We start from the raw sequence: 23150 nt of genomic DNA on the forward strand, positions 1-23150 counted from the left end.
TAAGTTGAAATTAAAATTGGAAAAATGTTCAGGAAATTGCACAATAAACATAAAATAAATAAGAAACGAGTTTGCTGATTTTCTTCATTTTATTAGTACTTCAAACGTACATAGTAGACACAGTCTTCAGTACTTTAAGCATCAATTTACTGATGATCAAGGTCAATAAAAACAGAGATACAGGGGAGTCTGACATAACCCATCAACATGCACCTGCAACTCTACAATGAAAGGCAAAACAATCTAGTCTCTTTCAGCATTTTAACCATAGTGGTGATTTATTAAGATGTCTGGAATTGAAAGAGAGAAAAACTGGACTGATGATATCCACCTGCCATGTGAAGGTCAATTTAAATCTACTCATGTTTGAGTCAACTTAAACGTCCATAACATGTGGGCAGTAATAGTGCATAATCTGTGTTTCAAAATCAAATTGGTAAACAAAAAAATAAATAAAAAAACTACAACAATTCAATGGCTTTTAAAATTCAATTTGCATGATATGTTTTTTATTTGGCCTGCAAAGTGGAGTTTTTTTTTAAGTAGGCCATTCTGGTTTAATCAATAAATCCCACAGTGCTCTTATCACAGAGGTACAGTTTGACAATAGACATTTAGATGTGCAGCTTTAACAGAGACGCATAGCTTAAAGCTATGATCACAGATTGGTTGTTTGCTATTCAAAACACCTCCAGAAAGGGTTTTACTCTTTCCTTAAAGCTTTCATTACATCCCAGAAATACAGACGCTTCTTATTTGGCAGATCCTAAGAGGCCAGGCCGAGCAGGAATCCTCCGATGAATCCACTCGTGACGACAATATTCTTCTTCACAAACTCTTGGGTCTAAAACACACACACACAGCATGGTTCATGACATGTTTTTACAAGCCGTTACAAATGGACTTGAGCAGAAATGAACAGCAAAAGACAATAACTTAAGAAATATAATTGTGCAAAAGTAGTGGTCTATGGTAAGGTTGTCAAATGTGCTATACTTTAATGTGCCAAAGCTTTAAAAACAAAAAACTACACTTTAGATAAAACAACAATCTACTTTATATGAATGATTGATGGTATCGAGAAGTGGTTGCCAACGTGTTTGTGCAACTTAGACAGTGTGCAGGAGTTTCTGTTGATTTAAAAAAAAGAATTATCCAAGACTGGTTGCCTAGGACATCTATTTTTGTTGCAGTGGTATCGAAACAGAATCGATAGCTTTCTTAAGTTTAAAAGTCTGGTACCATGACAACCGTTGTGAGGATGTTGCCCTGTATTATGAACAGGACATTTGTGAAAAGTTGTATTTGGATGAAAGCAGACGTTTAGCATTTCAACATAATCATGTGTGGTTCATCAGTGTAACAGGATAAAAAAAAGAGACTGATCATGAAGCTCTGATTGCACTTTTCTTAACAATCCAAACAAAGGAACACGATTCATTGTTATTGTTTTTACTCGGTTTGTCTCCATCTTTCTTCTTTTCCTGCATCACCCTCTATCTGACTTTTTAACACAGTCTATGCAGACGGCTGTTCGTCATGGGTCTGGTGCTGCTCGAGGTCTCTGCCTCTTAAAGATAGTTTTTCCTCTCCACTGTAACTTTGCTAAATGTTGCTCAGTGCTCATGATTGATTAACTTTGGGTCTAGAGAGAACATTTGTTATGAATATACAAATAAAGATTAGTTGATTGACATTGAATTCTCACCTTCTCCATGAATGTGTTCAACTCCGGGCCCGCTTGATTGGTTCCCTTCTTTAGCTGCTTCTTTGCTTTGTTGACGTCCTTCTCTACTCTCTTCCAGTCCACCTGGATGTAGCCACTATTGTTTGCTATCTGGAGAAGAAGTCAGGCAAATGAAACACATGAGAGGCACATTCACCAGAGTGTTATCTATATTTATAATTTATTTGAAAATGCAACAGTTAAATCATGGAGTATTTAAAATGGAACAACGTCAAAATTCTCTGACTGAAGCTTCTTAAACAGGAACGTTTTATGGTTTGCTGCTAAAAAAAAAAAACAGATTGGTTTGTTGGCAAAACAAGATATTTTATGAAGTTGTCTTTTGCGTAGGGAAATGCTGGCATGACATATTCTAGGCCAAAATAGCTAAAAAAGAAGCAACAGATAAATCAAAATAACTTGGTGAAGCAGGTGAAGCAACATTACCTGTAACAGCAGCAGACCTCCTCCTACTGATGTAGCAGCAACTTTCCCCACCTTCTGAAACAGGTATCCTGCACACCTAAAGTCAGGCAAAACATAGCATTAAAGTAAATCTAAAAACAATGAATGACTCTTACTGCATTTAAAATGATAACTGTAGGATTTGCATGTCATGAACGGCCACACACTCAACGTATACGGAGGACCAGTGTGATGGTGTTGTGAACTACAGGTACACGCTATAAAGCTGTAGTAGTGCACCAACATGTGTGGTTGTTTGCTTGTACTTTAACTACATGTGTATCTGGATATTGTTTCAACAGAAATACTTTCTGTTTTGATTCAACACTGCATCTCCTCCGTAAACGAACCCATTTGACAAGCCCCGCCCACCTTTCTTGTATATCGCGAACAATGTGAAGGCCAGAAAATTGATGAGTCATGTTTTGATTATTGCTATTTATCTGAAAATTCATGAAGAAAATGTTGCAATGACTACAGAGCCTACAGTGCCAACAGAGAAATCCTGCTGATGCAGCACTCCCTCCTGGACTCAGGTTTCAATAAGGCAGGTGTCTGTCTGATGACTATGTACAAAACACAAGCTGACTTTATTTACTTTTCACATGAGCATTGAGGGATTTCTTTTTTTTATCTACGTATAACCTGTGAATGAGTAGCCACTTAATGCATTACCATTCACTGCAGCCATGACTACTTTCTATTACTTTTGTGAAATGTAGATGAACAATGATGGACATCTTTTTCCAAAGTTGTTACAAACACCTGTTGTAAGTTAAACAAACTAGTTTCATCTCTTAGGTAGCTTTGCTATAGGCACGGCACATTTGTTTATATAGCACACACTAACAGCAACAAGGCAAGCAAATGGACTTGAGCTTGTATAGCGCTTTTCTAGTCTTCTGACTGCTCAAAGTGCTTTGACACCACAGGTCACACCTACACATTCACACCCTGATGGTAGAGGCTGCTGAGTAAAGAGTCCATCAGAAGTAACTCATCCATTCATACACATTTATACGCCGCTGATGAAGCAGTGGAAGCAACTTGGGGTTAAGTGTCTTGCCCAAGGACACATCAGACATGTTGCTGCAGGAGCTGGGGATCAAACCCCCAACCCTCCGGTTGAGAGATGTCCGACTCTACCAACTGAGCCACAGCAACCCCAAGCTTATACTCTTAATTAAGTACAAGCTTTACTAAAAGACACACCCACTCCACCACATGCCTACCCTTTAGTTGAAATCCTAAATCTAACCAAGTAGTTTTGGTGGTTAAATCTAAGTGTCCTTAGGAGCACCTGAACGCATCACAATGCATTTCCAATGAGTATATTTACCATCCACTCACTCCCCCGATGGCTATCTGTGTAGCCACTGAGTATTTCTCTGCTACAGGTCCGGAGTTCTTCCCGAACAGGCGGTTCCACCATCTCTGTCGTTTGGCATATTCTGTCAGGTCCACCACCTTGTCATAAATCTCCTCCTCCAACTCTTTACCTACATGGAGAAATACAGTCAGCGTATAACAGTAACACATACACAACACTTTATAACCAGTACTACAATAATCCCGATCCAATAACAGAACTGTATCAGTTAAAATTATTATGTCACCGAGGAAAACAACACTGCAGAGTGAGCTACGAAACCTCCACTGTACGCTAAAGTAGAAGTAATTAAATTATCACAACGCATTCACGTAGTGTTGGAATAACCTACAAAAGCGAAACAAGTTTTGGCTGATTTGGGACATGTAATGTGTTACTCCGATTTGCTGTCTAGATAGAGTGATATAGATTTGATTTGATCTATAAAATACAAAATACATTTGAGTAGCATCGTCCATGTCGATATAAAGCTCTTGAACGCATCTAAAGATATGATCTTTCTTGAAGAACAACCTCGAATCTCCGGAGTCGGGACCATCCGAGGTGCACTTGAATGCAGCATTAGCATCATCAGACAAGTGAAGCTAAGCGACGGTGGAAAAGTTAGCTGTTAAAGCTGCGTCATAACAAACCCAGTTCCAACGGCAGGAAGACACATTTTTAAAGAGAGCAATCTCAAAGTAAAACTTTACAAACATGTCCCGAGTGTAGTACGTACTTAAACTAGCCCGTGTCCCGATCTAGACAGAAGATGTAGTGACTTTAAAGGCCTGCTTACCCTTGTCGCGATTCGCCATTTTGAAATGCTTGTCCTCAGTTGCCTGCACGTTCAGCGTCATTTGCATAATTTTGACGTTCAAAGTAAAAGAGAAACCCAGACACACACCGGGGCAGGTCCGTCTACACCGGGATGTTATCTGTGCAATAATCGTAAAAAGTAATCTCAAGTTTGCACAAGGAAGAACAACTTCAATATTGTTAATAATTCGACTTTGGTAGACTAGGTTTATTCATGCACAAAACTCTTAAATATGAGAAAATTGAAACATTTTCCAAGTGTGAATGTGTGTGAACCATAGACTGTAAAAATAATGTGAACCTATACTCTGTTTCAAGAATTGAAGAAGCCTCTGCATTTCTTTGACTTTAGGAGTTTGCACATGTTCCCAGTCATGAAGAAAATGTGTCCTGTGCAGACCATTGACTGTAAATAAAACCTTCTTTATACAGTGTTTGGTGCAGACACAGAACCCCACAAAAAAAAAAAAAAATCCGTTCATATAGTCTAAAATGCATTCAAACTAATTGGGACATTTATTAATTTAAAAACATTTGCATATGGAAAAGACATCAAACCTTTGAATCAACTGCTTTTCTACTTTATCACTTTAGTATTTTCATTATTTCAAACAAAATAAAAACGTGGAGTTAGTCATTCTTAGTAAGTGTTCGTTTATCTGCAGTCAGATCTCACACGTCTAAAATATTTTAGAAATAAAAAGAGAATAGAGGCTTATACTTTTTTGTCCACTTTTGCATTCAATGGAGGAAATGTGTCTTTGGGATATGTGTTCAAATATTATGACTTTATTATTATAACTAGAGGCTACGCCATTTAAAAAAAACAAGGGAATACATTCAAACAAGGTGGCACATTTACAGAGTACTAAACACACTTACAAATACATATATATAATATAAACAAAATAAAAACCAACACAATAACTAAAGCAAGTCCAGTTCTTCAAGTAAACACTGAGGCGGTGTTAAATAATAATAAGTGTTGTGCAGTATGAGATATAGCAGGCTGACTTTAAAGCCTCCTTACTGTTTAAGATAGTACATGACAACTGAGTGTTTTTATTTGCAGAGTGGACTGTGCGTCTTTTTCTGTAATCATGTTTTCTTGTGAGAATGGTTTGGAAATAAATAAGGGGAGCACAGTGTTGGCAGATTAAATCATGTATCAGCAGGTTTGTTATTCAGCCTAACGAGTAGTATGCCTCTTTGAACAAAGTAGTGTAAGGTTGTTAACCTTTTTGATGCTTTGAAACTTTTCTATACCACATGTTTTTAAATGTTATTTTAGTGATCAAGAGAATCAAAAAGTACCAAAGCTTTATAAAAAGAGAATTGCAGGCAGTCAACATGTGTCTAACTACACAGATGGCAATGTTTCGGCAGCCTACGAGAAAAATGCCAATTCATGTGTGCAATTTAGACATTTCTTAGGAGTTTGCCTGCTACTTTTGGTGGTTAGAAACAAGAAACTACCTATTATTCAATGTCTAGGACTTTTGTCATTGCCGTGGTGTTGAAACAGGACTTGTTGTCGTTTGATTTTTATTAGAATACAATATAGGTTCAAAACTCTGGTCCCCACACAGCTACAACAATGCTTTAACAGCTAAGTTAGCAGCAGCGCTGTCACCCCTCCCCTATGTTAATATATTAACCCAAAAGAAGATTTAAAGAGACCCCTGCACAGAGCAATTAGACATATACTAAGCAAATGTATGTACACAGCGCAGGGATAAGAATATAGACCCATGTAGAATTCACAGAAGAAACACTGTGAAGATTAGACCTGTACAAATGAGAGTAGATCTAAAGTTGCACAGCAGCATTTATGTTGTAAGGTACAGCAGTGTCTGAAAGGAGGTATTTTTGAATGTGTATGTGCAACAATTTAAGGTGCAATTATGCTAATATATTATTTGTCAACTTATCAAGAAAATAAACACTATTGTTACATTATCAGGATGGAAATAAATAGTATTCAGAAAGGCCAATCTATCTATCTATCTGTCTTTCTGTACTGTATTTGTGCAACGTTGCAACAAGCCTGTATTGACAGCCGCCCCCAATAGAGATGTGTGACAGCCATTTCAGCCAATAAGCTGATTAACAAGGCAGTTACGTAATCACAATATGTTACGACTAGCCAATCACATGAGCGGAGGCGGGTCTTGGAAGCCCGTTTTGGTGTGTGAGCGCGCGCGTGTTCTCAACGTTCGAAACACATCAACTGGAGACAGTCACGTGGGTACGAACGCCGGCAACGGATTGGTTGAAACTAGCGGAGGGCGTGTCCACGGTGGCGGCGTGCGTTTGCCTCTAATGTGACACAATTACAACAACTTTGAGCCGATGGTTGGGGAAGTTTGCGATATTATCAAGTAACACTCCCTCCAAAAACTCCAACACCCCATCAACTCCATGCACACACTGACACTGGAATACACGCTTTGTTTGGATGCACAATGAGGAGTGTGGAAGGTAACTTGAAGGGATCATTTCCTTGAGGATTTGGCAAGAATTACGCTACGCCCCTGCTGTTTTAGTCCCGGATAGCTGAGCAGCGGATTCGGCTGTTTTTGCATTCTGCTCGGGAGTTGCTCGGTTCCGTCGGTCGTCCCCGTTTCTTTTCCATGAAATCGTGCGGAGTGTCGCTCACAGCCGCTGCCTCCTCTGTTGCTGCCCGGAGTCTCGGCGTTGCTGGTAATGACGAGGAGAAAATGGCGTCGACTGAAATCGAAGAGGACTTTCCGAAGCTAACAACGCAAGAAAAAGAGAGCCTGGTCGGAACTGACAGGTTAGATAATCTATTTCGCGAAGCAGTCTCACTCGCTTCTTTTCTCCCATGCATATTTTTCTCCTGAGAGTTTTAAAAACAACACATACGATATGATTGCCTCTAAGTAACACGGAACCGCCTGCGTGTTGTCTGTCCTCTACTTGCAGTTCACTGTTTGGGCTTCAAGAAGATGGCGCCAGAACGAAGGCCTTGCTGTTAAAGGTATGTCACAGGAATAGGATCACAGCCAGCCTCTCTCTCTGGGGTTATTACATCTCCTCTGATTAGTGCATATCCCACCTGAAATCAGCGGTGCACGTCCTGCACAAAGCGTCACATTTGCCCAACTTTTGCACGCTGAACGCAGCCAGATGTCTGTAGAAGGAGCTCTCTGTTATTATAGGTGTTGATTGTTTGCAGACACATCTCTGCACTGCCATGCAGAATATAAACCAGAGCCGGTAGATTTTATGCAATGTGCAAAAAAAAATGTCGAAACAGGCCCCTAACTCACAGCCGCAACGACGTGCACAGAAATGAACAACCACCCTGTTAAAATCAGCAGTTATGGAGAGAATTGCTACCGTGCTATGTGATGGCTTTTCATTATCTGTTTGAACTGTTTGTAAGAAAGATAAATACACGAAAACAACGTGAATGCACTGAAGGAGAGAAAGGGACGTGTGTTAAAACCGATTGTTACTTCTCATTTAAATGTAGTCGAGCTAAAGCTAACACCTAGCCACACAGCTGCTACTGCGACTTGCAAAAAGTATGACAGTGCATCCGCATAGGTGGACGTGTGTGCACCTTTTTACGACTATCTAAAGCGGCGGTGTTAACTTTGCAGACATGTCTGTGTGTACTGCAGCCACACCATCTGATCTGAGTTTTGGGTTGTGCGTCAGCTCACTCTGTTAGCATGTTAGCATGCTAGCTGCCCAGCGGTTTTCTGTCTCCTCCACACTCGCAACACGAAACTGAAGCAGTGCCTCTTTTAGCCGACCGTATGAAGGGGGGATAACAAATTCTAAATTACTTCTTACAGTTGCAAAGTAATGGCTGCTTTGAATCGGAACAAGATGGCGGGGATTGGAAGAAAATAATCTTAGCAGCGAGGGGTTTTGCTAGCTTACTAGCATTAGTTGCTAAGCTAATCACCATTCTCAACGTCTAGTGATGAAAGCTCTGTAAGTGGGATGATGTGAGCCGGTGTAATGCCGAGAAATACATCCCTGCCAAGAGTTGCATGCTCGCGGAAGTATTAGAAAACGGTATTAATCTTCTGTCTGGGGGCAGGTCTGTGATGACAAAGTATGTGAAGTTTAAACTTAAGAGAATGAAGATTTAGAAGAAGCATTTTCATCAGCATGTGTAAACATGACCTGCAAGCAGAGTTCGACTCTTTAAGTGTATGTATTGTCCTGCGAGGTGCATGCAACTATCGGCAGGGATGCATTTCTGTAAAGCATGCCTGCAGAGTTGCATGCACCTTGCACCACAATGATAAATATCACAGACACCATTTTTATGTAGCCGAATTTGTGCATCCACCCCTAAAGTCCCTCTACAGACACTTTAGAGTCAAACGCTCTTTACAGGTCATAATTACGCAGGCTAATGAAGAACAATGAGGACACTTCACATTTATTAAGTCTAAACACAAGATGCTTTTGTCATCACAGATCTGCCCCCAGAAAGACATACAGTTTTTAAAGTGTTCCATGAGGTGCATGCTCTTCTCAGCAGGCTTGTTTCTCTCGGCACAAAGACTCTCAACAATATTGCAGTTTTATTGTCATGGTTTCCGACAAACACACGTGGTTGACTCACTAATCACATCTGCATGGCTGCATTGTGCTCTATAGAGGGTCATTTGTCTATCAGTAGTTTACCCTGACATGTTCAATAAACGAGCATAGAGCTGTTATTATGCAAAACGGCTGCGAAAACACATTTCTATGGAAGTGTATCTGTAAGCTGTGCATGATCATCAACTCTAAGGCTGTGTTCACACTGCAGCCAAAAATGACCTGACTGTCTTTTTTCTTTTGCTGATTTGTTTACGACAGTGTGAACAACATAAGTCACACTGCACCTGATATTCTAAAATCAGATGTGGGCCCCTTTCGTATTTGGATCCCCACTGGAGTCTGATACAGGCCACTTTTAAAATCAGGATTGTGAACAGCTGAGCAAAAATAATCCGATCCGAGCAAAAACTCAGCATTTAGCAATATTGCTTGCAGGGTGAACACAGCCTAAGAAACCAAAGCTAGGTTTGTCATTATATTTTGGTTCCATACCTGAGTTCTTCCTGCCTTTTTGATTAAACTTTGTATTCTTAATTTCCGTTGTGTAGCATGTGTTTAACTGTGATGATATGTTCTCTGCCCCTCTGTGCAGGCTGTTAGCTGCTACAACGCCCTCATCCTGAAAGCGGAGGGCAAAGTGGACCCTGACATTTTCTGCCAGCTGGGACACTTCAACCTCCTGCTGGAGGACTATCCAAAAGGTGATAGTCTCCATGTGTACACCAAGGGCACGGGGAAATGTCACAAAATATGGTCACAAAGAATTTTCTCAAGTCTGACAGAAACCAGTTAGACATTTTTAAGGCTAATTTTCTTATTGTTTCATTGTGCTAGCGCTCTGCTGTGCTTACACAACGCTGAAACACAATGTGAATTCACAGGCTGGGGTTTAAAAAATTATGCAGTGGTGAAATCAATATTAATGTACAAAGACGTGATGACAGCTGGGCTTGTTTCGGAACTAAAAAAACAGTTGAAAATGGCTTTAATGCTCTTTTAGAGGCTGCGGTTATGTGTCTTGCCAAAGGACACATCGGACATATTGCTGGGGATCGAACCCGCAACCTTTTGGTCGAGAGACAACGACTCTACCAACTGAGCCGCAGCCACCCCCAATGTCCTGCTTCTTCTTCTTTTGTTAACCCAAATCTTTACCTCAGGAGGACATATTAATTACTTCCTCATTAGAATATTTAATTCATCTTGTTTTTCCTTCCTTTGCTTACTGTGAGATTTAAAACAGTTTCAATGAGAAGTTTGCATGAGGACTCATTCGATGTGTGCTCTTCTTATCTGCCTTGTGTTCTGTAAAAAAAAACAAAAAACTGCTGAATCCTGTTGACAAAGGATCATTCTCATTCAACCTTTTGTGCTCATCTTTTAAACATTCCCGCTGTGAAGTGTTGGAGTGCAGCTGAGTTGAATATCTGAAGTGTTTTCTGACATTTTTTCAAGTGTGTATTCTCTCTCTTTTTCTCCCTCAGCGTTATCGGCATACCAGAGGTACTTCAGTTTACAGTCAGACTACTGGAAGGTGAGTCCTGATTTAAGACCTTTTACAGAAGCTTTTGTGCTGGCTTTTCATTGGTCCACATGCTCTTCATTCAAAGACATTGCAGCAAACACTGTGACACATTATCGAGTCTCTGTGATGTCACACGGACGTCAACACGCTGCGTCCTCCCCCGTGCTTCTCTTCAGGGCGTTTTTTTTTCCTAAATGCGACTGCTGGAACTGTCAAAGAGCGTCTGGTATCACCATGGCAACAGCAGGCATGCCTTGTTGACATGTCCTATCATAAATGATATTAACAAGTAATGCATAGACTGCCCACACAGGACATTGTCAGGTTATTAATGAAAGTAGTCAGGACCTAATGAACAGTCTCGACCAGGTTAGCTTTGCAAAGTAAGAAAGAACGGTGATGTTCAACTTGGCTCAACAGACCCGATTTCCCATTACACCCCTCAGTAGAAGTCCTCTTTGTGTTTTTGCAGCATTAACGCTGATCGCTGACGCTGCTTCTCAGTCGTCTACGTGCTCTCTGACACTCAGTGGCGGTAGCTGCAGTGACTCACGCCAACCATGATGTCACATTAGGGCTGTGTTTTTCAAACAACCTCATAGTATGATGTGTTTCACGGTCCGGATCGTGATGGGTTCTTCTATTTTTATCTTGAATTTCCCCACCAGGGATCAATAGATTTGTATTTTATTTTCTTCTGACCGTTCAGAATTGACTACAACCACTGTTCTTTATTGTGGAGAATAACAGCAGAGGCATCTTTTTAAGGATCCAACAACTTAAAACACTTAAAAATCCAGGTCCTCAGAGATCCTAAAAGTGATTAAAAATGTCTGCTTATAATCCCAAAGCCTTTAAAAATCATAACTGTCCTCTCGGTCGTCCCTCTCGCTGCACTTATATTCTGGTTTCTCTTAGCTGTGAGTCCACTTGTATTTACAAGAATGTCTCTTTGCTTTCCATCCTCTTACAACTCCTCAGTTTCTGTAATGAACCGATGAGTTAGATCACACAGCGTAACTGACACTCATTAATCAGCTGCCTGGAGCCGTCATTATCAGCTAAGCTGTACGGGAGCAAGTCTAAACAAATAAAGTATGAAAGTGAATTTGTGATCTTCTAAAAAGTTGAGAGAGAGTTTGACTTGAAAGCATTCAGCGTTGGGTTAGTACGACACACACTGGCCCCGTGTAGCGAGCTGAGAGGATGTTGCTTGCGTCTTGTTGTGAGTAGACGGAGGTCGGTCATGTTGCTGTGGTATTTTACAGTTTTTAGCGTAGTTTGCATTATACGTGACTCCTGTTCAACACTCAACTTCCTGGTGGTTGCAAAAATCCTAAATGGTCTCATAATCTCTGCTTTCAGTTTTGTTGGTAACTGGTGGACAGAGTTTCTCAATCATGCTTGTTTTTTATTTTATTTAAAACATGCGCCGCATCGTGTAGTTTGGCTTCTACTGCCACCTATGTGCTTTATTGTGTACTGCACCATAGGTGATGTGACAATCAACACTGAGGCCATATCGATTCTGTAACACCTGCATCGATTCCCGTCTTTGCAAGAAGTACTTAGAGATATCGTATCGATTGTTAGAGCACAGTCCTATGTCACATGCATGCTCTCCAGTTTCTATAAGAGCAGTGAAGAGTTAATACAGTAAAGCTACATATGCTACATCCATAGCGTCATACAGTGGATCACAGAAGCAGCTGTCGTCCGAGCAGTCACCATGTCCTCAGCCTCAGCTGTAACCAGCAGACCCAGACAGCTGCAGCTGCGTCCACAGCCTGCAGCTCTAAACCGTCAGCGCTCGGCCTTTTCAGAGAACCAGTGAATAATACGTGCTTAATTTTCGGGTGTCACATCATCTCGTCTCTGTGTTAGCTGCTGAGTGTTTTCATCACGAACGTACAATTATTTATTGGACGGGACCAAAACACTGTTTGGTGGTTCAGATGGTTGAGGTTGTTGGGGAAATTCAACCATGTTTGTTGGGCGATGAAACAGAAGGGAAGAAAAACCAACAGAGATTGTTGTTGGTCATCTTTTGTTTTAGAATAGTGTTTTTTATTTCAACCATCCTAGTTTGTGTGGTACTTCAATGAATGATGCAGATAGGAGTTTGATTGTTGGCTTTTGTTTGTATTGAAACAAATCTCGAGACTTCTAAACGCTCGAGTTTAATATATTTAAATCTTTGTTTATAAAAATCTTGGCATCAGTACTCTACACTTTCATGTTGTATTATAAACGGATTAGAGCTTGGGTGTCTGAACTTTGTGCTGGCTGCACATATAAACAGGAAGCAGCAACAGCTGTTAGGTTTTCAAATTAAATCTTTGAAACTGAAGTGTAGAAATTTAAATAAATGTGAATAACATTTTGAACACATCATGGTGACGTCTATTTAGCTTTACCTAATCGTCATTTCACTGACCTGACCGTGAGCACATCATAATGTAAATTATGTCATCCCGTGAAGTGAATTCACTCGTCTTTATCCTGGTGATTTCAACATTGCATTACTGTTTTTAACTAACGGGTCTTGATTCAAAGCTTGGGTGCTCTGACAGCGGCATGATGAGGATCACTGTCCCTCAACTCAAACTCAAACAGGATTTTCAGGCTTAGAAAAAGGCCCCTAAATAGAACTGTGTCTCCATCCCTGATGCTACAGGGCTGTCATGATACCAGAGTTTTGAACTTTGATAACATACTAAAAATGAAACGACATCGACTCCTGTTTCAATACCACTGCTAAAATTGAAGACCCCAGATATCGGGTCATTTCTTGTTTTTTATTTTCAAAAAGCTCAAGCAAACTCATGCACACAGACCATGTTCCACAAATACGTTGGCAACATGTCGCTACTAAAACGTTCACAATGTATTTGTTTTACCACCGCTTACATAGCCTATAGTTCATGCTCATAGTCTGGATGTAAATTGTCCAATCAGCTGTGATGTGATGGCGTCCACCCCTCACCCTCCTCTCTCTCGCTCTGTGTGAGGATGAGGAGTTACGGAGGTTTGATGTTTCAGTGTTTGGAGGGGCCATTAAACAGAGGTGTTGAGAGCTGGATGGTGATCACATGTGACAGCTCTGTGCTCCTCGGGATTAGACGTCTCCGCAGTGGACTGAGGGCGTGGCGTCCTAACCTCTGCTGTGTTCCAGTGTTGGACAGCAGAGATGGACATAGTCGGGGTCCTGCAGATAATGGACTGGGGTCAGACTCGGGGGGGCTGTTAGTGGAATGGAAAAACTTTGAGGTCAGAAAAGATGTGTCCGTTATTCCAGATTTAAACACAGTGGCACTCACTTATTAATCTGGTGTAGAAACCAGCGCAGATATGGGTGTAGAAATCATCGTACGGCAGGTCCACGTGGGACCTATGAACGTGCGTATCTGGCTGATCACAGTGTACACATGACCGGGTGTTGATAAGTGTGGCGGCTGGAAACGACCGTCATTGAAATACCACGCCCCTAATTCACGGCTCAGCTGTCCTCACCCCCAGAGTTTACGGCATGGAGACACGTAATACGGCAAAAAAGAGAAACGAGATATGACATGAGTGACATCATAACAGAGAAAAGTAAAGAGGAATGACATTGTGTTGTTTGGCAGCCTGAAATGTAGGATTAAAGCTCTTCAGAAGAAATGCGCCTGCATGGAAATCTCAACAGCGTTGGTGTGGATAACCAAACTCCAGCAGAGTTTTAAATAATTTATTTAAACATCTGTGATATTTATTTATATTTTTGTAATATAATCAAATTTTTATACTTTTAGTTTTAAAAAACCTGGTCAGATCATACAGTCGCTACAATGTAGCCTAGTGTTGCGGGTCTTAAAACCCCCGGATTTCTTTATTTGTTATTATGTCACATGTAGTCTCTGGCCTAAGTGCGTCTGCTGTGCGCAATTACGCATGTGGCACATCAGCGTATTTTTTATTTAAGTCTCCGGACATACCGATTAGTTATGATCTAATGTTGATCTTCTATATTCTTAAATATTTCAGAGGCTAAAAGTTGTATTTAGTATCCTCTGGAAGTTTTTCCGTCCTTTAAAGTAATTGTTTTTAGTTTTTCTGTTTTAATTTGTCTCAGTATTTTCTGCAGTGATATTCCTGTGCGCATGAACGTTTAACATGTAATTACTGAAAGCAACCTCTTTAATCTGTAAAGTAAATTATTATGATTAAACAAACATAAAATCATTCATCAAATATAACACACAACAAAAGAAATCACCCAACAGCTCGCACTGCTCCAGATTATCTAAAAAGCAATGTAGCCTACAGAGATCGTTTGAGGTGAAGCGTAATATAAAATACATTTTAGAGGCCATGTCTTACCTAACAGTAAATCTGTGAACCTCTATCTGTCCGTCTTAAAAAGCACTGTTATAACATGATCTAATGATTCTCCAACACAGACAGATTCGCTGCACCGCAAGTCCACACTGAAAACATGCGTACACAAGCTGAGACCTGGCGTGGGATTTGAGCGTATCCTCTGCTCACGTCCAGATTGGAGTGCTGAACTTTGCGTGGAAATGACCGTACACCCATTTTTCTGCTGTACGTACGTTTGATAAGTGAGGGCCAGTGTTTCATGCTCAGTGAGTCAACGTTGATGATTTACTAAAATGTAACTGGCAACTTTTTGGACCACCCATTAGTAGATTATGGTGATTTCTAATGAAACATTAGCTTGTCCGGCCTCTCCAGAGTGTTTAATAACTACATGAGCATCTCTCAGTCATGGATAGGACTGTCAATTTTTCAATAAAACAGACTTTAAACGAATCAACGACAGGCCTCAGTAATGTTCAAACACATTTGAACCCCCAGCCACCACACTGACACAAGACGTTTTCATTACTTAATTTTACCATAGCAACCAACTGCCTGTTGACAATCTGAAAGGACCGACTTATTTTTTAATATAATTCACTAGAAACACAAGTCTATTAACTTGATCAGGATCGAGTGCCACTCTCAGTGTACCCGCTGACGAGAACACCTGGTCACAGCGCACAGATGTTCCTGGTACACAAATATTTGCGAGCCAGCTTGGAGAGTTGCGGGTTAGTATCTAACCCTGTTGCTGTCTGCAGAGAGGGGAGTCTCCCTCATGTTAGTTTGCGTCTTCTGAATGGCGCCCTCGTTTCTTTTGCCACAACATTACCTACTTCATTTACTGAGGTCTGGTCAAGGTATGCTGAGAGCGCCTCTGCTGGATCAAACTGCAAACTACTTCAGACAGCCTGATGTACTGATGTACTGTACATTTTGAATTCGAACGGCTCATTAATGTTGAACTTTCCCCCCGGGTTTGAATGAATGTTTGAATTCCAATAAAAGTTACAGCCCTAGTCCTGGATTAAGAAAAAGGTAGAAGACATCTGAATTTAAATGTTGAAGCTCTAAACTTTCCCCCACAAATAAAAGCGAAACTGTCAGATTAAAAACTAACTTTGAGAAGGGAAATTAAAATACCTGAACTGTCTATCTTATACTGCCTGTAAGGTGTGTAATCACTTCATATGAGTGGTCAGTTGACGTTAGTTAAGCGGCAACCTCCAGTTTTGAAAATGAAGATGCGGAAGTGCAAATTCCTGCAGTTCCTTGAGTGTCCACTAGAGACTGGCTGCAGAAGCACAGGAAGTCACATACACACCCATTCTAAAAAATCCTCTTTTTACAGCAGAGATTAACATGTTTACAGCCTGGTTCAAAAAAACAAATAGGACTGATTAGCTCATGTCTCGATCAGCACGCACTGTACAGGGGGTGAATTTTTTGATGACTCATCGGTTTTGATTTTGATTCCATGTTGTCTCAGCCACTTGACAATCTTAATGATGTCATGCAGCTTGATGTCTTTGATCAGTCTTTTAACTTACTGGTCAAACTTCCTGCTCCTCCCTATTTCACTTGATGTAAAATTTCAGCTTTAAAGATGATAACTCTCTTGCGTCGGACTGTAATAACAAAAGTGTTCTGAAGAACTTTTCTGCTGATGTTAAACTATTTTCCGACCCTGTTTGTCCACAGAATGCTGCCTTTTTATACGGCCTCGGGATGGTTTACTTCCATTACAACGCATTTCAGTGGTAAGTGTTTTTTAAGTGTTTCTGTCAAAGTGTTTTTAAAAAGATTGTGGTTACTCATCGATTTTAGAACAAGCTGGTTAAAGAGAGCTTCTTTTCTTTTCATTTTGGCTTGTGTCTTTGCTTTCTTACCTTGAGTAGGATATGAACATTGATATATTTTATCTTCATAGGTTCAGAGTTGGGATTACCAACAATTTAACCAACCTCAGCACGAGAACACCGAGTGTTAAAATAGATTTATTTCAAGGTTATAAGCTTGGTGTGTTCAGGTCCCTTTATGACATCCATATACCAAGAGGTGAGATTTGTTTGATAAACAGTGCAGGAAGCACTGGATGGCTTCAGGTGTCAGATACTGGCTGTGATATTTTAACTTTATGTAAACATTTTTGACCGTAGTCAATAGGGGTGTGGGAAGGGTCTGAAATTACCTTATTGACTCAGCGGCCAATTCCCAAACCAAGCTTATTTTTTTCAGGCCAAAATGATGTGTTTTCATTATACACATACACATTAGTTACATTACATTAATTGAACTCTGTCCATATGAATCAAGGATAAACTGTTCTGTTGCACAGTTGCACTAGAGGTAAACAGATGTGCACTGTGGCTGGCGTTCTAGTGTGTGCGTTTGTGCAGGAATATATTTTGGTGTGTCTCGGCGTGCCCCCATGATGCTCCGTCTGCAGACAGAGGAGGAGAGGGGGGAAAGTAGCTGCAGCTACATCAAATGCAACTTATTAATCCTTTTTAAACATGACTGTTTAGTGTAAACATTTACCCGCCAAGTGGCCAATAGCTGTACATAGTTTACTCGCCAAACGGAAAATCTACCCACATTTGGCGCTTGGCAAGTGTTATTTTTGGACCCTGGGTGTGAATCTTTCAATATCTCACAACTTGATTCACAAGAGGGCTGCTTATATCAGGATCTACTCCAGCCTGCTGTACACTAAGAAGCTGCTAAAGGGGCTGCAGCAACAAATCAATAAAATCAATTAATAAAAGTGTTGGCAACAAATTTAATTCTTGCATCCCTTGCCGTGGTGTAGAGCTGATCACATGCAGACATTGGAGCAGAGTGTTGTATAGCACTTTGTCGGCTTAGGCTGTGTTTAAATATGTTGTATAAATACACTTTACTTTCATTTAATACAGCTAAAGTAATGAATGATTAACGAACAGTTATGACGATACATGTTCATCAGTGACAGTTTTTCCATGATGCAGACGATGTATTTGTGAGATACAGACTGAGTGCTCTGATGTTGCTCACAAGTTAAACAAACGAGGAAGGAATGAGCTGCATGACTGAGCAACATACGCTGAGCAGGTGAACCTGCAGGCTGCAAAAAGACGACACTCGATTCTAAACGTAGGCCCCTGAGTTCTCAAAGTTCTGTGATATAATATAAGCATTGATCTGTTCATTATAGCAGAGCTGTGGACCCTGTGTCTCATGGAGGCAAATTACACACACAAAAATCACACATTCTAACATTAGCTAACTCTAATTTGTTCATCATTTGGGGCGGCAGTAGCTCAGTCTGTAGGAACTTTGGTTTGAGTCCTGATGGGGGACCAAAGTATGAAAGTTGGTCTGGTAGCTGGAGAGGTGCCAGGTCACTTCCCGAGTGCTGCCGAAGTGCCCTTGAGCAAGGCACTGAACCCTAAAACAGCTCTGGCGTGCTCCCTGTGTAGCAGCCCGTCTCATTCTCCGAATGCCGTGTTTTAATGCGAATGTTTGTGTGAGCAGCATGTCTCACAATGACAGAGTGCTATATCAGAATTTCCCCTCGGGGATTAATAAAGTAAGTCAAATAATTTAAATGTCGTTAAGATTACATTTAAACGTTTCCATCTGTCAGACATGAATCATGCAGAATTAAAAGGTGATCTTAACGAGAGGAGATCGAACAACGGGTTTGTTGTGCTCAAACTGGCTGCTGGTGAATCTTCACCTTGGACGATGTTTTGTGAATGGGGAATCTATTTGAAATAAAAAAAATCCATTTTGAGTCGTCATCCAGAGGAAAAAGTTTCATGAGAAAGTCTCTATTGGACTGAACATTTTGTTTCTTAATGAAGCTGTTTTGCTGCTCCGTGTTCCTCGCTGCCGCCCCTCCACCTCGGCCATGACCTTGACGCCCGGCCAAGTTTCTGTGTCCCCGTTTCTTAGGCCTGGGAATTAATTCAAGGGGGAGGGGAGGGGAGGGAAGGGAAGGGAAGGGAAGGGGAGGGGGCCATGTTGGACTCTCGAGGATGCTGAGCTGTCAAAGCAGAGCGACTGGGTGCCCAAACCATGTGACCTGAAAATACGAGTTTGTGATCATAGAAAACGGAATATTAGTTTGTTTCACGGCCGTTTAAGAAACCTGGTTTTAAGAAAACCAGCTTCACCCTCAGGAAAACAGAAACTTAAAACGATGATGCAATAATGTTAGTCAATATTTTAGATACCCCGCGTTCTGAAGGAATGAAACCTTCAGTATTTGCAGGCGAACTCGTGCACTAATACGCTTCGGTACAGAACAGTTGCCAACGTATTTATTTAGACAGCATGATAATTTAAAAACAACTAAGTTTCCACTATTTGGTGCCCAGGACTATTATTAATATTGCTGTGGTGTGAAATTCTGGTGAAGTGAAAAAAACCCTATCATGCAAAGAAAATCCAAGCTCAGATTTTGTTTTTATGTTATTGCCTCAGCCTATTTGGGGCTAAAAGGTGCAGCTGTTTCTTCTGATGGCCTTTTGTGAAGGAGAGCGTTTGTTGTTTTTTGTTTTTTGCTCTTTGCTCATCGTCTGGCTGCAGACCGCCGTACGCTGTGTGTCAAAACCGATCCTGCTCTCCAAGTATCCACTGTGGACTCAGCCAGCGAGAGAGGGCAGGCTGAGCACAGAGGGGAGAGAGGGATGAGATAAACGAGGAGGAAGAGGCAGAGAGACGGGGAGGAGGGAACAGGGGCATTGAGTTCATTGTGTGTGTGTGTGTGTGTGTGAGTGTTTGTGGGGCACTCTGTCGGAGCTCAGAGCTCGGCTGTTTCCATCGAGAGAGGGGCTTCGTGCTGACGCGCGGTTGCCATTGTTGTGATAGCGACACAGTGAGTGGGTTCATTTTGGAAACTGGTGTTTGTTCCTGTGCTCCAGTCTCTGTAGACTCCAGTTTATTTTGATCCCGCTCACAGACGAGTAGAGGATTGTTATCGCTGTAATCATGACAGCCAAACAAACGCTCCACCTCTGAAGACCGCCCGGCAGATAATCACAAGAAATGTTGTCAAACTCCACCGTTAGTTAAATCCAGCTAATGACACACATGGTCACCAGTCTGCGTTAAGGGGGCCAGATTTACACACAACAACAAATGTCAGCGTCTCGTTTGGTCACATGTCTAACCATGCTCGAACTCTTTGATCTTCTTCTGGTCAATTTGTTTGCTGTCGACTTTCCTATTTTTCATCATCGTGTTTGAATTGCTCTAAATAGGAGCCTCTGTGGGATAAAGCATGGTATGAGACTCTTAGGGCCTGTGTCCACCTAGCGAGTGCTAGCGTCTTTTTATTCAAGTGTTCCCTATGAGTAGAGAGCGTTTGCAGCAGCAGGCGACCTCCCAGAGAAAAAGCGCATCACCTTGTGTCTTTATTGCACGGCCGCTCCGAGCGCTTTGAGTTGAAAATCTTTGTAACTTTTCAGTAGTGCGGTGTTGACGCTACCGGCGGCCTTCGTTTCAACCAGCTGATTAATATTGTAGATCGGTCTGGTTCTTGCTCCGTGTCTGATCTCAGCCGTGAGTGCGAGGCTGTCATCATGATTAAGTTCATCGTCCAGACAAAGAAGGAGGAGGAGCATCCTCCGTTTGATGCTCATAGTGAGGGGGAAAAATCGCCATGAAATATAAAACATGCAATGAAAGGCAAACGCGGCAGTGTCGTAATACAGCAGTCGTTGGCAACAGAGCAGGCCGTGCATGAATGAGGGCGGCGGTGGTCGTGGGGAGGACACGTCAGGGACATCGAGTGGAAGTAGTACTCGATACTACACATCGACCTTCAATAATACTTAACCTGAAGACGACATCATTTTAACATCAGGCCTCGTAGTCACAGACTGTAAATGAGCGACAGGTGGTCGTTGGGGAACATGATGTCAGATCTTCCTGTTAAACTTTTAAGCACATCATAGCATTGTTCTAAGCTCTTCATCTTAAAACCCCTGAAACGAGACCTCGGGGATTTGAGGCGGTGAAGTCATTGTTCATTGAGACGGGAAGCTAACGTTAGCACCAGTATAATAAAGATATTTGAAACTACATTCTTACATTTGATTTCCTTTTTTTTCCGGTTGAATTTGAAACAAGCAGGTCCTCTCACTTTAAGGTCAGCCGGCCTCGCCCACCTCTTTTGCATATTGAGACTCGCCCACAGTTCAAACAGAATTAGAATAACGAAAACTAATTTCAATACCAGCTGTGAATGCAAAGGCCCCTGATTACACACTATTATCTGAATGAAGGATCCAGACGCAGATCATGGTTTGAAAAAAAGCACGTGACTTATTTTAAAGTATGTGGGAGTAACATTAGATTTGAATTGTGCAGTCACACTCTCATCCTGAAATGAAAGAAGCTACCCTCCAGCTGGTGTCTCAAGTTAACAGGATGTGTGTGTGTGAGAAAAATAACCCACACAGGCCCGTTTGACTGGACCCATCGCTCTGTGTTGTAGATTCATGGTGTCTTTGAAAAGTAGGGCTACACGAGAAATTGGCATTTTATTGTTACAGCATAATGGCAATAAACACATCGCCATGTCGCAATAAAAACATTTTCTTTTTGAACAACTATGTATTTCAGTGTATCATGCTACACTCAAACCTTAATAACAGCCACATTATCATCATTAAAGATCAAGTCTTACTGTCACATCTCACTCACCTCTCGGGACTGAAACCTGACACTTAAGTCAGCTGATTTAAAAAAAAATCACAATCTGATCCTGAAAGAATGGGGCCACACCATGACGACATCATCATCATCCTTTTCATATTTTGCAGCTAGTGTTGTTTAGATTTAAATGTTGATGAGATATATTTTGTCTTCTTGTGTCTTCCAGGGCGATCAAGGCATTCCAGGAGGTGCTTTACATCGACCCCGGCTTCTCAAGATCAAAAGAGATTCACCTGAGACTGGGCCTCATGTTCAAAGTCAACACAGACTACGAGTCGAGTTTAAAGGTAAATCTCAAAGATGGCTGTGAGCTGATGCTTCTGTTAAGGCCTGGCACACCAGGCAGACGGCTAAGAATGAGTGGCAATGAAGGCGGCCTGTGTCCTCGCCTCGCGTCTTGTCCAAAAACTTGCACTTGAACACACCGCAAAGACTACAGCCGACGGCCAACCACCTGTCGTTCACCCCTCGTATTATAGGTAGCCTACTAATCGAGAATGATGTCTGATAAAAAGTTGAAAATGGCGCTGGCGTTGTCAGCCCTCGGTCTTTTAGTGGAAAAACAAAAGAAGAGGCGGAGGAGACCGCACTAAAGCCTACAGCCTTCATCTACAGCTGATATATTATATAAATATAAACTCCTATTATTGGACGGATGAAATGATCTCCACTCATAAGGTGTTTTCAGACCAAACAGTTCTGGGGACTTTTTGAAGAGGAACTATACACTACAGAGTTCCCTGAGAACTACACATGGTCTCTACTCTGAAGCAGGAGCTAAAAAGTTTCCTCTGAAACAAGGTTCTGAGAACTGAAATAGTTAATAGTTTCTGCGGTGTGGAAACGGTAAAAAAGGAGGAGGGTTCCTGCAGAAGTAGAAACAAAGTCTTGGAGCATTTCAGCGCGATGTAATCTATCAGGGAGAACATGCTGCTGACACCCGACATGATGCTCTCAGTCACATGAAGTGTTTTTTTTATGAACAATATTTACTGCAGATGTAAAGGTGAGGAATCATTTACACAAAGGGGAACACGATGCAGTAATATGCTCATGTTGAGTACAGACACATCTTTATGTTTCAAATAGTTTACCTAACTCCAGAGCGTGGTGCGCTACATTTTAAACTGACCTGCTGAAATGGAGTTTATATACAGACTGCTTGTTCGTCCAGGGAGTTATAAAAACATGAATACAGTGGAATTATTTTGAACTCCTGCCGCTCTGTGTAGGTCGCCTGATGTGTAGTCGTTACAGACGTGACAGCCCTCGTCCTCAGATTAACAAAGGCTGCTGGATCGTCTGTCCCGTCTGTCTGCTCTAAAGCCCGTCTCCTGTCTCCTCACACCTGTGAGCCTACATGTAATGAGGGGCTTTCTGATTGGAGCCTATGGACCTGTTGTTGTCTTGACAGTCCTGGTTTCCCTCAGGGATGGGCGGACATCTGATCCTGGGCTTTGTGCTGCTCCAGACGCTATGTCACAGGAGGCTTTAGGATGTGTCTCAATGCCTTAGCGTGCTGCAGAGCATTGCTTGACATGAACTGCATAGCTGTCTGTTAATTCTCTCTGTTTGAAGGA

At 41.5% G+C, this 23150-nt stretch overlaps 2 protein-coding genes and 1 long non-coding RNA gene across 4 annotated transcripts in view; 1 reads left to right on the top strand and 2 right to left on the bottom strand.

Moving 5' to 3' along the window:
• Positions 1–23150, bottom strand: part of LOC132986916 (uncharacterized) — a 138900-nt gene that overhangs the window by 82628 nt on the left and 33122 nt on the right. The gene's annotated exons all lie outside the window — the stretch shown is intronic.
• Positions 71–4479, bottom strand: fundc1 (FUN14 domain containing 1). The gene is made up of 5 exons (XM_061053610.1): positions 4360–4479; positions 3531–3690; positions 2174–2249; positions 1709–1837; positions 71–844 (listed from the first exon to the last, which is right to left on the bottom strand). Exons 1-5 carry the CDS (start codon positions 4424–4426, stop codon positions 767–769), a joined length of 510 nt encoding a protein of 169 aa, XP_060909593.1. The 5' UTR covers positions 4427–4479; the 3' UTR covers positions 71–766.
• The window catches only part of kdm6a (lysine (K)-specific demethylase 6A), a 39972-nt gene continuing 23502 nt past the window's right edge, over positions 6681–23150 (top strand). The window contains exons 1-6 of one of the 2 annotated variants that reach the window (XM_061053612.1): positions 6681–7176; positions 7326–7380; positions 9565–9673; positions 10457–10506; positions 16564–16622; positions 21737–21857. In XM_061053612.1, coding sequence (XP_060909595.1) covers positions 7013–7176; positions 7326–7380; positions 9565–9673; positions 10457–10506; positions 16564–16622; positions 21737–21857 — 558 coding nt within the window. In that variant the 5' untranslated portion in view covers positions 6681–7012. The remainder of the gene's footprint in view (positions 7177–7325; positions 7381–9564; positions 9674–10456; positions 10507–16563; positions 16623–21736; positions 21858–23150) is intronic. The other variant, XM_061053611.1, reaches the window with a different exon arrangement.

Source organism: Labrus mixtus, chromosome 13 (assembly GCF_963584025.1).
Source record: "Labrus mixtus chromosome 13, fLabMix1.1, whole genome shotgun sequence".
In the NCBI taxonomy this organism is placed as follows: domain Eukaryota; kingdom Metazoa; phylum Chordata; class Actinopteri; order Labriformes; family Labridae; genus Labrus; species Labrus mixtus.

What these genes read in the sequence shown, in the direction of transcription:
- fundc1 (XM_061053610.1), bottom strand. Translation starts at nt 4,426, where the DNA reads ATGCAAATGACGCTGAACGTGCAGGCAACTGAGGACAAGCATTTCAAA. An exon ending in GAGGTCTGCTGCTGTTACAG is followed by an intron (nt 1,838 to 2,173) that starts GTAATGTTGCTT and finishes CTTCTTCTCCAG; the next exon opens with ATAGCAAACAATAGTGGCTA. An exon ending in TGAACACATTCATGGAGAAG is followed by an intron (nt 845 to 1,708) that starts GTGAGAATTCAA and finishes TGTGTGTTTTAG; the next exon opens with ACCCAAGAGTTTGTGAAGAA.